Source organism: Chiloscyllium plagiosum, chromosome 17, assembly GCF_004010195.1.
Source record: "Chiloscyllium plagiosum isolate BGI_BamShark_2017 chromosome 17, ASM401019v2, whole genome shotgun sequence".
NCBI classification, from domain to species: domain Eukaryota; kingdom Metazoa; phylum Chordata; class Chondrichthyes; order Orectolobiformes; family Hemiscylliidae; genus Chiloscyllium; species Chiloscyllium plagiosum.
This window is the reverse complement of record NC_057726.1, coordinates 15,407,835-15,425,205: the sequence shown is the minus strand read 5'-3', so window position 1 is coordinate 15,425,205 and position 17,371 is coordinate 15,407,835. Positions and strand designations below refer to the sequence as shown.

The following is a 17,371-nucleotide window of genomic DNA, read 5'->3' as shown; positions in this document are numbered from 1 at the left end:
GGTGGGTCAGACATGGGAAGTACAGGGTTACAGGGATAGGATTGGGTGTGGTTGGATTTGGGTGGGATCCTCTTTAGACGGTCAGTGTGGAACTTGATGGGTTGAATGGCCTGCCTCCCATTCTGCAGTGATTCTGTGAAGAGGAAAATTAAAGCATGCTCATCTTTCCAAATTTGGTGAGCAGTTCCAAGCTACACTGGGAATTATTCTAGGGCAACGGTGATGCATTGGGAGAAGTAACAAAAATAAAACTGGCAGATGAGGAGGAACAAAAGGTTAAACAGATTATGCAAAAGAAAATTGGTTCAGATTGGACCAGGCTCTTTAAGATCCTGTTTCTTTGACAATTTTTTTTTGTGATTTAAAAAGACTTCTATTTTTACTGATAGGGTTCAACACACCACACCCAGGGTCCCAGCTGTTGTCAAGACAATATTAAAGCATATTTTCTCCTGTGCCCTCTATTTGACCCTGCAAGTATGCCACTTCAGAAGTATCTCTCTCCCACTGCAGAGTGCATGGGTCTCCCTGTCATTGGGAATGTTGGATCAACGGGTCGGATTGAAGCTTTTGGAATCGACTCTTGTTGTTTTGGACAGCAGAGGCAGTAGGACAGCTGTGCGATTGCATTCATTCCGACCAGTCTTACAGAAGTATTTAACTCGTTGTTAATGTTAGAACACTTCTATGTCAGATGGTGGTCTGTCATTTCAAAATGAAAACATTTGGTTTTTGAATTTTCACTTGGTAAACGGTCGGATGGTAATCTGCATTTTCACTCCTGAGTTTGCTCCCCTCTACATCTCTCAGAACTTCCCTTTGGGTGCTGAATGGTAACAGGTAACAGACAAGACAGCCAGGTAAGGACGGCTGGATTCCTTCACCAAAGGGCTTTAGTGAATCTGTTGGGCCTTTTTTTAAAAAGACAATTTGACACTTTGATGGTCATTGTTACTGATGTGTCTTGTGACTTTGTACATGTTCGTTCACATAGAGCAATCCAGAACTGGAACAGGCCCTTCGGCCCACCATGTCTATGCCGACCATGATGTCATTCTAAACTAATCCCATTTGCCCACACATGATCTATTCCCTGCTTATTTATGTGTCTTTCCAAAGGTCTCTTAAAAATTGCTCATGGATCTGCTTGTACCAGTCCCTGTGGAGGTGCGTTCCTGACACCTACCACTTTCTGCGCAAAAAACTTGCCTCACACATCTCCTTTGAACTCCCCCCCCTCACCTTAAACCTATGCCGCCGAGTATTTGACATTTCCATTCTGGGAAAACCCCTCTGACTATCCATCTTATCCATGCCTCTCATTATTTTATATACTTCTATCAGGTTGCCCCTCTGCCTCTGATCCTCTAGCAAAAACAATTCAGATATGTCCAACTTCTTCTTATAGCTAATACACTCCAAACCAGGCAACATCCTATAAATCCCTGCTGCACCTTCTCCAAAATGTTCAGAAAACATACACCACTTAAAATCAGGTTCTTGTTGAAACAGATATCTTGAAGTTTATTTGCAATGTTAATTATTTACATGTCTATAATATCATGCATCTACACATAGTCTGGGTTCTGTGCTAACTGATGTTACTCTACATTACACAAACGTAAGCCAACTAAACACACTACTAAGACAACATCTAAAGGTGAGGCAGACACCCTTACACTGCAACATCACGTCTTAATGTGACATAACTATCTGGAAAAGGATAAGCGTGCCTAGAGTGGAATCTATGTCTGTCTATCTACTATAGTCACTGATGTCAGCTTCATTAAGATCTGAACTGAGATTCTCAAAACTGCAATGGTAGGATTTGATTGCATGCGCTCTATCTGGTAAATATTACCAATACATTGCTGAATGACTATTTTACAGAGAAAACAAAAAAGACTCAAGCTCATTCCTTTCCACTTAACACTTGCTGTGCTGTGTAGGAGGAACGTCCATATTTTGACCATTCTGAGGATACACAGGTTCTCCTGTCTTATTTGCTGGGTTTATTATGCCTGGTTTTTATTTACTCAAAGACCAATTGTTGTGTCTCTCCCAAAAGAGACAAATCTAATCAGCACAGACTGGAAACTCAACACAGGACCTCTTTAGAACTCAGCCAAGCATTTAATAAATCTGCTGAATAAACCACTGATTAGAAGATTTGGTACCCTTAATGCTGCACTGGGGGTCAGCCCATTGTACAAACATAAACCCTGATACAAGATGTGAAACCATCTTGTATCGGGGTTTATGTTTGTAAAATGAGCTCTCCCGCAGTGCAGCATAAGGGTACCATATATTAAAGTGGAGGTGGTAATGTCAATGGACAAGTCACCCAGATCCCAAAGTAATGTTCTGTGGCAGATAGTGAAATTTGAGCCCAATTAAAATCTGGAATTAAAAGCTTGCCTAATGGCGAACATGTAACCATTATCGATTGTCATAAAAACTGATGATAAATTCCTGTGCCACTGCTAGATGAAAAATGTTTTCCTGGTGAATGGGCGATGACACCAAATTCAGGATTGCTTATTACGTAATCTCATGTTGTTTGTAGGATATTTCTGGTATAGACTAGCAAGCAGTGTTTTCCACCCAACCCCAGCAACCTGAATACTATCATTCAAACCGGCATTCCAACGTATGACTGAGGGATTGCTGCACTGTCTGAGGTGCTGTCTTTCTGGAGAGACACTAAACCAAAGCTCTGTCTTCCCTCTCAGGTGGAAGTAAAATATCACAGGGTATTCTACAGGAGATCTGGATAATATTCACCTCTCAGTCAACAACACCAAAAACAAATAGCTTCTCTGCACCCCAAAAGTAATTCACTGGTATTTGAGACACAAATGCAATAAGGCACTTCAGTGTTAAAAGTAGTACATTAATTGCTGGCCTTGTTGGTCAAATAATGGGCTGTGATACCAAAATACAGACAAGGTGCAGGTGCAGGCCATTTGGCCCCTCGAGCCTGAACTGCTATTGAATAAGATTGTGACTAATCTGATTGTAACTTCAATCTAACATTCCTGTCCATCCCTGATAATCTTCCATCCCCTCGCTTAACCTCTTCCTTAAGGATATTCAAGGACTCTGTTTCCACCACCTTTTCAGGAAGAGAGTTCCTAAGACTCACAAATCTCCCTGAGAGGAAACAGAAAGTCAAACTCTATTTTCAAGGATCAAAAAAGATAATATTTAAATGATTTAAAATTGTAGGACCGAAGAGTTCTTTACAGTTAAATTGACAGAGGACTAAATTGTAATATGATTGCTCTTAGCATAATGCACACTGACTTAAGCTGATGTATTCAACAGAACTGAGCTCTTGTACCTGCATTAGGTAAAATCACATTGCCAGGTGAAAGGACAGTGTGTTCACTTTCTACATCCCATTTGGTGCCCCAGGTGTGATTCCCCTTGACCTTATAACAAACTTCTAACATTCTTCTATCCAGAGGCTTCATAATCCCACAACAGCCACACATTAACAATATCCCACTCTCATTCTGACAAGAAAGAAATGAAAGGCATCAGCTCACATGTTCAAGGAAGGATGAAAGGAACTTATTCATTGTGTAGTAGGCTTTCAGATTCTGCTGCAGGGTAGCTGAATCCTCACGAATGCTTCGGTTAACTCTTGCTGCCTTCAAGGAGAAAGACAAAACAAACTTGAGAGCTCAATTTCAAGGTCACATTCCACATTAGATTCAGGTCCTTGTTAAAGATAGCATTTGGTTGATCAGCTCTCTACTGGTTTTTATGCTGCTCACAGATGTTCTCTCAATCTTCTTTATTTAATCTCATGAACAGAAACTTCTGTTCCTTTCTCATTCACTTTCTTACCTTGCTTCCACTCAAATGACTCTCATCCTCAACTACTCCCTGTCACAGTAAGTTCTACATTTGGCATTCTGTCGATAAAAAGTTCTTCTGAATTCCCTGTTGAATTTATTAGTGACCACTATATATTTCTATCTCTGAGGGGGAACATCTTCACAATTTAATGTATCCAATATACTGCCATCAGTCTTTCACTTTCTATAGACCCTCATCCATCTTATATAATCTTGCAGCTCTGATACATTCTTATATTCACCTTTGGAGGGTAGGAAACAGAAGTCGGGACAGTTTTTGACTTGCGCTTGCATGCACACAACTCACAGACACAAATTTATTCAGCACACACATATGCACATAACACACATGCATAGAACACACTCAGACTAATACCACACACACACACACACACACACACAAACACAGATTTTTACAGGTTGTGCCTTCTTGGCATGGTGGAGGCTCCTCTGTCCAACTGAACACAGTATGTGGGTGGGTTATTAAACTGGGAAGGGTATCAGGGGCCTTACAGTTTAGATGGGGCAGCAGAGTGCAAAGTAAGGTCACTTGGAGTTGGGATACGGAAGCACCCTGCTGCCAATATTGTCATAGGTTTAATTTGAAACATTAATTCAAGGTAACAACTCACTACCACTCTCTCCATGACAGTTAGGGATATGATGTTCCATCAAATAAATAACAAAAAAAATCAGTAGCCAGGCCACCACTCCCTCCGTAGTAGAGGTAAACGCACTAAAGGTGGCCTGTGGCAGCTGCTGAACCCAGAGTGTAGGAAGGGCCTCGAGGACTATCTGAAACACTGATCTCCCTGGCCCCCATCCCCACAGTCATCGACTGCCCAGATCCACACACCAAAACATGCCCACACAATGTCAGGAAGCCTACAGGCTAACAGAAACTTGAATTAAGCTCTTAACGAGCCTGATCAGTGACTTTGTGCTCGCAGGCTCCCATTTCCACCTCTGCTAAAATAGCACGGCTACGAGATAGAGACAAAAAACAGCAAGGAGGTTGTTGGGACTAACATCTGAGTCTACCCACTTCTGACCCCAGTTCCAGTGAGTGCTGGAAATGTAGCCCTCTATATCCCTTTTGCAGTATGCAAGGGAGATGAGAAACTAAATAAAAGAAGCAAAGAGAGCATATGAGAAGAGCATGGCAGATAACATTTAAGTGAGCACAACATTCTGTTACAAGCATATAAATGGGAAAAAGGCTAATGGAATGAGTTGAGGAGCTGAGTAAGGTCAATTAAGAACTCCTATTCTGGAGGCAAACTGCATTACTGAGATATTGAATAAGCACTTAAAAACTGTCTTTTCCAAGAAAGAAGAAGTTGCCAACTCTTAGTGAAAGCACAGGCAGATGAGACACTAAATGCTGATAAACAGAAGGTATTAGAAACACAGCATTCAATGCTGAGCAGCCATCAAGACCAGAAGGGATGCATCTGAGGATGCTGAGGGAAAAATGGATGGAAATTGTTGTTATACTGGCCATAACTTCCAACTTTGCTGAGGTTCAAGGTGAGAGATAGCAACTATTATACTTTTGTGTGAAGATAAGGTCTGGCCAATCAGTTTAACCGCAGTGTGAGGAAAGCTTTTGGAAACAATAATCCAGGATAAAATTAACAATAATTTGGACAAATATGGATTTTTTAAGGAAAGCCAGCACAGATCTATTTAGGGTAAATCACATTTAACAAACTTCACTAATATTTTTGCTGCTGTTATGTTAAAGATTGATGATGGTAATGTGGTCAACGTGATGCGAATGCACTTTGAAATAAAAGCCAATTGTTAAAGTGCCACATAAAAGGCTTATCTGCAAAGATCAATCACATGAGCTAAATAGGAGCAATATGAAGTTGACTGACAGGACAGGGAGAGGGATGGTGAGCAACTGTTTTTCTGGGAGGTATACGGTGGTATCCTCAGGTGTCAGGATAAGAAGGACTGTACGACATAAATTATAGATATAATAGTGAGGCACAATTTCAAATTATGAAGATGTCATAAATCAGTGTGAACTGTGAGGAGGATACAGGCTCTATGAATGGAAACAAAGAGCACAAAACTGGTGAAAGTTTATAAAACAATGGTTCAGCTCAGCTGAAGTACTTTGACTAATTACAGGCCCCTTACTTAAGGAAGTCTTTAAACGGTGTGCAAAAGTATTGATAAGAATAGTGACTCTGGTGAGTGGCATCAGCTACCTGGATAGTTTTCAGAAGCCAGGATTGTCTTGCTGAGAGAAGGCGTGAATGCATCGTGTTTGAGATGTTCAAAATCATAAAGGATCTGGAAAGAGCAGGTAAGGAGAATATTCCCATTAGCAGAAGTACTGAGTGCCAGTGAACATTGATTTAAGGTGAATGGCAAAAGGACCAAGTGACAGCTGAGGAAAAAGCTATGTTTATTCACTCATCCCTGTAATCCCCATAACCCCCATTAAGCCTGTCATCGTCTTACACTATGTCACAAACACTGCTGTTGTCACTGGAAGAAGCTGAGTTTGTCAGTGCAACACTTCATCTTTTAAGAAGATGGCAGGTCACAAAAACAACTTGAATTAATGCCTCAAGTTTTAAAACAGACAAATGTTCCAGGGCACCTCCTCAGGAATATATGTTCAGAGGAAAAAATAAAAGTCCAAGAGTCGGATTGTTTTGCAGGTGACTAAAGGCTTGGTCGAAGAGCTGGATTTAATTTTTGTCCATATCAGGAAGAAAGATAGGAAATAAGGGTGGATTACAGAGGGAAGTCCAGAACTTTGGGCCTAAACAACTGAAGACACACTCTGAAATAACTCCACAGAGGTCAGTATGCCGTCACCCAGTCACCCTTTGTTTACAGATCAAGAGTCCTTGACTTTCCAACTGATCCAGCTCCCTCAGAGCCAGCTCTCAGAGTGAATAGGATGTCTGACATTCCTGTTTAGACCTATCAGTCGGGACTCCCTGACTGGACCAGATTAACAGCCCTAAGGAGGGAACTCATATTCTATGAGGTCCAGCTTGCTGACCTTGTTACATTCACTACACACTCACTAGTGTGCAGGACAAGCAACATGCAGTCCAAGCTATCAACAATAACTTGGGTGGCATGGTAGCGCAATGGTTAGCACCACTGCCTCACAACACCAGGGTACTGGATTCAATTCCACTCTCAGGTGGCGGCCTGTGAGGAGTCTGCACATTTTCCCTGGCACGGGTTTCCTCTGGGGGCTCCGGTTTCCTTCCATAATCCAAAGATGCGCAGGTTAGGTAGGTAGCCCATGGGAAATGCAGGAATATGGAGCTTGGGTGGGATACTTTTCGGAGGGTGTTTAGACTTGAAGATCTGAATTGCTTACTTCCATGCTGTATGATTTGCTGAATAAACCACTGCTTCCACAGCAGTGAGGACAAATATTACATTTTTAAAATAATTAAATTCCTGAAACATTGTTAGTAATAAAATCTGAAGTACCTCATTCAGCGGTGAGAGTATCCGATCGTATTGTTGTCTGACCTTGTTAGAAATTAAGACTTCAAAAGTCTGGACCTCCATATTGGGCTCGAGCCCTCTCATCGCACAAAGGTTATCCTGTAAAAAGTGAACATTTAGAAAACATTGTAATCAGATTGTTTCTGATCTTTCCTGAACAATAACCTCTCTGCACTCCCATCACCACCACTCCTCATCTCCATAGTCCCTCCCAAAATACACTGACTTCATCAATTTTCTTTCCCCATTGTGCAACCACGAGTTGGCACATGAGTTGATTGGCTGAATGGCCACCTGTTGTGTAATGTATCTGTGTAATTTAGCCATCTCCTACTGTTTCTGCAGCTGGGTCCATTGGTGCCTCTGGACAGAGCAAATTCTGGGAATTCTGACTGGAAAAAGCATGTTCTTGAACGTATGAACCTTTTCTCCCTTGAAGGTGAAGGAAAAGAATAAATGTCCATGATGTAGATTTCCTCAAGTACTGACTTTCCTGTACTCCCTGCAGCCAAGCATCCAAATAACCGCGAAGGAAGAATCAGGAACGTTTCTCCCTCTTTCCCAGTGAATAGTCTGGAAAAAGGGATCATAGTCTTTGAATAGTGGAGATGAGGATAGATTTCTTCATTAGAAGATGGTGAACCTTTTGGAATTCTCTATCACAGAGGGCTGCAATGGTCCAGTTGTATTATCACTAGACTATTAACCCAAGTAATGTTCTGGGAATACAGGTTCAAATCCTGCCATGGTAGAATTTGAATTTAATTTTTTAAAAATCTGGAATTAAGAGACTTATGATGACCATGAAACAACTGTCAGGAAAACCCATCTGGTTCTTTTACGTCCTTTAGTCCTGGTCTGGACTACATGTGACTCCAGACCCACCAATGATCAAATCTCAACGTAGTTAATGACTCTCTGAGATGGACATTAAATGTTGGCCGAGCCAGTGATGCCTGGTCCCTGGTTCTGACAGTTCTGAGACGGATAGGGTCAAAGGAAATTCAAGGGTTATGGAAATAAGGCGGGAAAGCGGAATTATGATAAAGATTCAACCACGATTTCATTAAATGGAGGAAGAAATACAAGACATCATATATCCTATCCTAATTCCTAATTTTTTAATGTTCTCATTTGATGGAAACTTACAATTAATTAAAATTAATCAATTACAAAATCTGATTACCTCTTCTTTCTTAAGATTGAGATACATTGATTCCATACCAATATCAGCTTGTCCATGTACAGACCGTCCATGGATGTAGTAGCCATAGCACCTGTGCAGCAAGACCAAGACCGATACCTGGATGGAATTTAATTGGAGAATATTATTTATACTTGATATAAAAGAAAACAATGTTCGTATTCCCAATCCAAATTCAACTTCTTTCAGTGAAATTTGACAAAAATCACAGGCGACAACCAACTGGGTCATTTCCATCTGACACCAAGCTGCTTGTGAAAGGTGGAAAGGGTCAAAAGGAAATGCAAAATGAGGTGAGGAACATGCCATATTGGCAAGTGATTTAAGCGGAGATAGAAAATAAAATTAGGTCTTTTAATCACTGCTCTTTCACGGTAGCTCCTTGGTTATTCATTGGTGGCATGAGCTGAGGTGATTTTTCAGAGGTTAATTGCACAATCGTGGTTCAGTTGGTAGGAATGCTTTTCTCTGAGTTATAGTCTTCTGGGATTGCGCCCAGCCTAAGGCTCCAGCACAAACGTCCAGGTTGACGCTCTGCGGCTGTACTGAGGGAGTGCTGCATGATGGGAGGCGGCATCTTTCGGATGAAATATTACGCCAAATCCCCATCTGCTCGTTCAGGGTGGATGTCAAAGATCCCACTGCACTGTTTCAAAGGATACTAACCTAACCAATACTTATCGCCAGATCAACGTCAAAGAGTAGATGAGCTGGTCATGAGCTGGTCAAACAGCACATTGCTGTTTGTGGCAGCTTGGCTTTATATTGGCTCCTGGATATACGACATCACAATAGAGTCAACTCTTCAAAAAGCACTTTATTGGCTGTAGAACATTCACAGATAGTTGGTAGTTGCCTGGAAGGTCCACGTTTAGTTCGGATGCAGCCCTCTGGTACTGACTACAGATCAGTTCCTCTCTTCAATGGTCATTGCTTCCCCAGTGCAGAGTTAGACTCGATAATCTCACTTCAGTTTGGAGTAAGAGGCTGGATCCAATACTAAGAAGATTGCAGCAGCACATTGGGAATATCACTTAGACCAGTAATCCTGAGACTGAGTCTCAAACCCACATCCAGGGCCTCAAATCACAGCAGCCAGGAGGGATTTAAATTCAACTAACAAATGTGAAATAGGAGCTAGTCTCATTAATCATGACCATAAATTGCTTGTTGCGAATCTCTGTCTTACTCATTAATGTCCCTTTTAAGGAAGAAAATCTGCCATCATTACTTGGTCTGACCGACATGGGACTCCACAACAACAGCAATGTGATTGACTCTTAACGACCCTGTAAAACGCCCGAGTGAGTCAATCAATTCAAGGGCACTTACAGATGGGCAATAAATATTGGCCATGCCAGTGATAAACATAAATTCAATCGTAGTACACTGGATCACTGGCAAACTCAGTAAAGACAAAAGGAAACTTTTAGATGGTGTGGCTCAGTCCCACCGTGCCAGGGCAGAGATTTCCTTTGTTTTGTTTTCACCCAGTAACTGTGTAATAACTGAGCCATTTTGTGGAATAGCCAGCGAGAAGCCTGATACTTACGTTGCTCACAGAGCACAAGTCTACAAACTGCTGAATCTTATCTTCAACAAATCGTTCACAGAATCCAACGCAGAAGAGCACCTGTGAAAGATTGGAATACCTCCGGTCAATGTGGAAAAGTCTGCTCAGTTCCAAACAATTTCAATAAGGGGTCAATAACTGATTAACTAGCCCAGAGTGATCATGTTCTGTATTCAAAGATTTGTTTGGGAAGGGGTGCAGTATAAGTGTCCCTCCTGCCCCTGCGTTTCCTCACCCGACACATTGTGTGAACGGAGAGATGCAAAGATCAAGGACCCTAGGAGAGATGGAGAAACCAAAGGGATGTTTATCGCAGGTTACTCTCAGGTGTCTTCTAGTGACTGTTTAACAAGACAAGGGAGCACTCAAAGAATGGCAGGACACTAGGAAGCTTAGATAAACAGAGAGATCTTGGGTTGCTTCTCCATAGATCTCTGGGGGAGGTAGGACAAGATAATGGGCCAGGAAGATAAATACGACACTTGCTTTTATCAGTCGTCACATGGAAAATAAGAACAGGGAAGTTATGTTGGAGCTATCATAGAATTCCTACAGTGCGGAAACAGGACCTTCGGCCCAACAAGTCCACAATGACCCTCTGAAGAGTATCCCACCCAAAACACCATCCCCCTAACAAATGCACCTAATCTAGGCATCCATAAACATTATGGACAATTTTGCATGGCCAATTCACCTAACCTACATATCTTTGGACTATGGGAGGAAACCAGAACACCCAGAAGAAACTCACGCAGATATGGGGAGAATGTGCAAACTCCACACAGACTGTCGCCCAAGGCTGAAATTGAACCTGGGTTGCTGGCGCTGTGAGGCAGCAGTGCTAACCACTGAGCCACCGTGCTGTCTCAACTGTACAAAACTTTGGCTAGGCCACAGCTGGAGTATAGTGTGCAGTTCTGGTCACTATAGCATGTGATTGTACTTGAGTGGATGCAAAGGAGATTCACCAGGATGTTTCCCAGGATGGAGCATTTGGCCATGATGACAGACTGGATAACCTCAGTTTGGATCAGAGAAGGCTGAAGGGAGACCTGACTGAGGTGTTCAAGATTATGGGGAACGTGGACAGGGCATATAGAAAGCAGCTGCTCCCCTCGGCTGAAGGGTCAATAACAAGGAGGCATAATTTTAAAGTAATAGACAGGAGGTTTAGAGGGGATTTAAGGAAATTTATTTTGACCTGGAGGGTGGTGAGGATCTGGAATGCAGTGCCTGGGAGGGTAGTTGAGGTGAAAAACCTCACAACCTTAAAATGGTATTTGGATAAGCACTTGAAATGTCACATTCAAGGCTATGGGCCTAGTGCTGGAAAGTAGCATTAGTCAGCACAGACTAGACGGGCTAAAGGGCCTCTTCTGTGCTGTATAACTCTATGACTGCTCTGTTATAACTCCATGCCCCCCATGACAATTGGTGCAAGAGGGTGTATTTATGCCAGAGAACTGGTGCCTGCCCTGCCCGTCTCCAGCACCAAGCATCTTCCTTCCAAATGGAAATGAATAAACACAGAAATCAAGCAAACCCATTACTTGTCACCAATAGGCAAGTGCCCAAAACATGGTCAGCACCTATCACAGGCAAATGCACTTAGAACCTCTACAGTGTGTAAACAGGCCATTAGGCCCAACCAACCCACCGAAGAGTATCCCACCCAGACCCATTCCCCTTCCCCTATTGCTCTACATTTACCCCTGACTAATATGACACATGCCTGAACACTATGGGTAATTTAGCATGGCCAATTCACCTAGCCTGCACATTGTTGGACTGTGGGAGGAAACCCACACAGGCACAAGGAGAACGTGCAAACTCCACATAGACACTCGCCCAAGGCTGGAGTCGAATCTGAGTTTCTGGCGCTGTGAGGCAGCAGAGCTAACCACTGAGCCACCACATCACCCTCTTACAGCATGAGAACAATTTACAGAAAACAATGTCTCCTGGGTTACAAAAATAACTTCACATCTGCAACAAAGCTCTCAGACTTCAGCTCTGAACTGAAAATAGAAAACCAAAATTGCTGGAGAAACTCAGCAGGTCGGCATTACCTGTGGAGAGAGAAACAGAGTTAATCTCTTGAGTCCAGTGACTCTTCAGAAGCTACCAGCATCTGCAATTTTGTTTTTACTCAAGAAATTCCAGTCACTTTCTGACCCGCCAATGCGGAGCTAACAAATGTTGTATAAATGTTTCTGTTGCATTTAAAATAATGACAAAGGTTTTGGGATTTTTAAATTCCGTAATTGAATTGGTTATTCCTGACAATCTTTTCTCTGGGGTCAGGGAATCCAGTACTAGAGGTTTAGGGTGAGAGGGGAAAGGTATAAAAGAGACCTAAGGGGCAACTTTTTCACACGCAGACGGTGGTGCGTGTATGGAATGAGCTGCCAGAGGAAGTGGTGGAGGCTGATACAATTACAGTGTTTAGAAAGCATCTGGATGGGTATATGAATAGGAAGGGTTTGGAGGGATATGGGCCGGGTGCTGGCAGGTGGGACTATACTTGGTTCGCATATCTGGTCGGAATGGACGAGTTGGACTGAAGAGTCTGTTTCTGTGCTGTACATCTCTACGACTCTATGATCCCAGCTCTTCTAGTGCAGAGGTAGGGACAGTACAATTGCACCACAAGAGCCCACCAATTTGTTGCAAACTAGACTATACTGTCCGAAGCGAAAGTCTCTCTTACAAAGTCAACATCATTAACCAGTGGTTGGGTCTGACAGGCTCATGATACATTGATAATCTATTTTAGTTTGGTTGGTGTATGCCTAACCAAGATTCATATGAAGAAAAACACAAAACTCTGCAGATGCTGGAAACCTGGGGGCCAGCAGGGAAAGGAAACAGAGAGTTAACATTTGAGGTTCGTGATGTTTCATCAAACTTGAGCAGTGATGGCCTTCTGCCCACAAGCAACTACCTGAAAGGCCTATTAGGGGCACTTGGCTGACACTGAGTGCAGCTGTCCAGTTACCCAGATATCACCATGTTGCTGTTTATGGGATCTTTCTGTGTGCAAATTGACTACTGGTTTGCCTACATCACAACAGCATCTGTTGAGCGCAAGGAGTGTGGCTTGGCTGGAGATTGCAGGAGACATTGTTGAAATGTAAGGCCTTCTCATCTTCCCAGTTTCCTTTCTCCTGACTGAAACAAAGTCCTCTGTCATGTGTCCAACTGTTCAAATTCTTAAAAAGATTTATGTTTAATCAAATCATTCCTTATGGAAAGCTTCTCTTTAGCTGCCAGCAGTATGACAGTCATATGAGGGAAAAATGTGATTGTGGTAGGATAAGGAACCTAAACTCTTGGTCGGTTTACTTCATGACGCTGATGGAACCACTATCCATTTTGTTAGGGCCCCCAGCACAATAACTGAAGCGTCTGAAAATGTCTTACTTGAGCTAAACCGACTGCCAGCCACATGGATACCGCTATTCCGTATCGGAGAATTGGACTCCAGGGAGCCAGATTGACATCAGGTTCGGGATGCAGATTCAAATTCAGATCTCTTCGGGCAATGTTCTTCAAGCCAATGACCTGGAATTAAAAATATGTAAACAGGAATTCATTACAGCGGCCAAATTTGTGTCTTCTGCTGAGAATGAAGGAGAAAGAGCGAGAGGAACTTCTTTATGCAGATTGGCACTGCAGCACAGAACATTTCACCAAAGGGAGCTGCAGATGTTGCTGACAAGACTCCTTTTAAGGGTAAAGTAGACAGCGCTTCAGGAGTAGAGCAGGATACAGGGCTAATGGGAGAGCACGGGGTAGTGGGATTTATTTTGGAATGCTGTAGCAGAATGTTAACATTGTCAGTGCTGTAAACATTGATATTTGAACCTGCTACTAAGAAGGCGCTAAGAGCCATTGCAGTAAGACCCTCAGTCAAGGAAGTCAGATCATTCAAGTCTAGTTTGTAATCACTGGAAGCCAAGGTGAATGGAGCTCTTTTAACTCTGGCTCCTTGACCAAACCAAATTTTAATTGCTTAATCACTGGACACCATGTTTTCAGTTGCTAAGACCCTAAACTCTCTAACTCATCCTCTCTACCTGCTTTTCTCCTTAAAGATACACCTTAAAACCTACTTCTTCAGTGAGACTTTTGGACATATGACATAGTCACTCCTTGTGTGGTTTGGTATCATGGATTGTTTGTGAGTTACCCTGCAACGTTTTAAAGATGCTATATGTATGGAAGTTGGTAATTGGTGGTATAATGATGCCCTGCCTCAGCATTGACTGGTTAGGATTAGTTTGGGGGAACTAAGTCTCCTCAAGTATCAATTTCTACATCAATGCTGAACTCAAGTATTCATGACACTTCAAGATAATGTCATATGGCCATCAGAATGTCATATTGGTTTCACCAGAGACTGGATGGTCGAACCTAATGGGGGGAGTGAAGTCAATGGGAGAACCTTTCTCTGAAGAAATGGACTATATTGGCTAAACATTCTCCTGCGAGGATCCCAAGTAGAAATGAATAAACAAACAAACTATTGGCATAACGTCCCTTAGCCTCTGTTCCCAATAACCAAGACCAGCAATTTCCTACCAGACACCATGTTGCCACAGAGGGTGGCATTATTGATACACCGAGAGCAATGACCCAGCCATCTGTCTGACCTACAATATCAGTGTAGCCTCAGCAGCCCACTGTTATAATAGGAGAAAGCGACGACTGCAGATGCTGGAGATAAGAGTTGAGTGTGGTGCTGGACAAGCATAGCAGGTCAGGCAGCATCCGAGGAGCAGGAGAATCGACGTTTCAGGAATAAGTCCTTCAACAGGAGAGGGATGCTGATGCCCGAAACGTCGATTCTCCTACTCCTCGGATGCTGCCTGAATTGCTGCGCTTTTCCAGCAACACATTCTCCACCGTTATGATAGGTCCTGGTTAATTTTCCAGAATCGGGATCACTGGCAGTGGTATTTGGTCTTTGACAGTCAGAGAGGGGGTGGTGAAGATTACCTTTTGCAGGTCTCATCATTTTATGACCCGCGACCACTTTGTTGCTCAATGATATGGACAATCTGGACAGATTTCAGCCCCATAAGCAATTGCTTATCTCGTGACTGATTTTTGGCACATTTTGACTCATTAATGTTTAAAACTAACAGCTGCAGCCAGGGATGGATACACTCCTGGGCCTGTCCACTTTACTAGGATGGTAAGGCTCTTGGGAGCACCCCTACTTATATCCAAATTCCCTATCTTTGCCGCTGTATTTGTCCTATCCTCTGTTGTTCATCTTCCTCTAGCCAGAACAGAATTGCCAGAAGGCTGTGAGTGGGGGGGGAAAAAAATCTGGCTTGCCTGAAACCCTTAATGTCTCCATAAGTTTCACACCCACTGTTAAAATGATCTACATAGACAAAAATGCAATAACCACCAGTTCGGTTAGCAGCTTCTGACTGATGTACTGACGTCATGTTGGCCATGAAGATGTACAGGGATGTTAGGAAGGCAGAGGATTGTACTCAGCAGTGATGCTCACTCAGTCAAACAGCTCAGTGATGATCAGAAGCACATATGAAACAGGTGCAGGAGTAGGTAAGGAGAAAGTGAGGACTGCAGATGCTGGAGACCAGAGTTGAAAAATGTGATGCTGGAAAAACACAGCAGGCCAGGCAGCATCCGAGGAACAGGAGAATCGATGTTTTGGGCATAAGCCCTTCTTCAGGAGTAGGTAAGTCAGCCTCTTAAGCCTGCTCCTTCATTCAATACAATCCAGGTTGATCTCATCACAGCCTCAACTCCATTTTCCTGCCCACTCTCTATAATTCTTCAACACACTATAAATTAAAAATGTCCCCCTGAAGTTTACTCAGTGTCCTGGCAACCATCACACTCTGGGGTAAAGAATTCCATAGATTCATGACTCTTTGAGGGATGTAATTTCTCCTCACCTCTGTTTTAAACCTTCTCGCCCTTATCCTGAAACTATATCCACTTATTCGAGATTGCCCCACATCCTTTCTGCATTAACTTTGTCAATCCAAATTCAACAGCCAATTTTTGGCCCATTCATGTAATCTATCCACATCCAGTTGTAAAGTTCTTATTTCTTCATTGCAACTTACTTCCCCACTTATTTTAATGTCATCTGCAAAAATGGCTATAGCACTTTCTGTCCCCACATCCAAGATATAAATTGTAAACAGTTGTATTGAATTAATTGAATTAGCTTTATTGTCACATGTACTCAAGTGAGTACAGCGATAAGTTTACAAGTCGCCATTTATGGCGCCATCTTAGGTACAAGGTACCAACCTTCAGCACAAGTCCTGAGGAAAAACAAATTACAAAAGCAAAGAAGTAAGAAGTTCAGCATCACTGACTGTAGGAATAATTTAGAAAATAGAGGAATAAAAAGTTCAGAACAACAAGCCTTCCAACCCAGTACATACTGGCAACTAACCTCCAGTCCGCACAGGGCCTTGACTCCAGTCCAACTGGGCCTTGACTCCAATCGCACAGGGCCTTGACTCCAGTCTGCACTGGGCCTTGACTCCAGTCTGCACTGGGCCTTGATTCCAATCTGCACTGGGCCTTAATTCCAGTCCACACTGGGCCTTGACTCCACTCCGCACTGGGCATGACTCTAGTCCACACAGGGCCTTAATTTCAGTCCACACCGGGTTTGGTTCCTGTCCGCACAGGGCCTTGACTCCACTCTGCACTGGGTCTTGAATTCACTCCGCAATGGGCTTTGTCTCTAAATCACAATGGGCCTTGACTCCAGTCTGCAATGGGCCTTGATTCCATTCCGCACTGGGCCTTGACTCCAGTCCGCACGGGGCCTTGACTCCAGTCTGCACAGGGCCTTGACTACAGACCACATCGGGCCTTGACTCCAGTCTGCGCAGGGCCTTGACTGCAGTCCACACCTGGCCTTGATTCCACTCCACACTGGGCCTTGACTCCACTCCACACTGGGCCTTGACTCCAATCCGCACTGGGCCTTGACACCAAACCACACTGAGCCTTGACTGCAGTCCACACTGGGCCTTGACTCCAGTTCACACTGGGCTTGACTCCAGTCCACACTGGGCCTTGACTCCAATCCGCACTGGGCCTTGACTCCAATCCGCACTGGGCCTTGACTCCAATCCGCACTGGGCCTTGACTCCAGTCCATACTGGGCCTTGACTCCAGTCCGCACTGGGCCATGACTCCACTCCACACTGGGCCTTGACTCCA

The 17,371-nt window shown here is 43.3% G+C and overlaps 1 protein-coding gene across 2 annotated transcripts in view; it reads right to left on the bottom strand.

Annotated features, from left to right (window-relative positions):
• The window catches only part of LOC122558236 (meckelin-like), a 125,202-nt gene that overhangs the window by 10,413 nt on the left and 97,418 nt on the right, over positions 1 to 17,371 (bottom strand). For both annotated transcript variants that reach the window (XM_043706587.1, XM_043706586.1), the window contains exons 21-25: positions 13,562 to 13,702; positions 10,118 to 10,198; positions 8,548 to 8,664; positions 7,344 to 7,460; positions 3,552 to 3,656 (exon numbers count right to left, since the gene is read on the bottom strand). In XM_043706587.1, the coding sequence (XP_043562522.1) occupies positions 3,552 to 3,656; positions 7,344 to 7,460; positions 8,548 to 8,664; positions 10,118 to 10,198; positions 13,562 to 13,702 (561 nt within the window). The remainder of the gene's footprint in view (positions 1 to 3,551; positions 3,657 to 7,343; positions 7,461 to 8,547; positions 8,665 to 10,117; positions 10,199 to 13,561; positions 13,703 to 17,371) is intronic.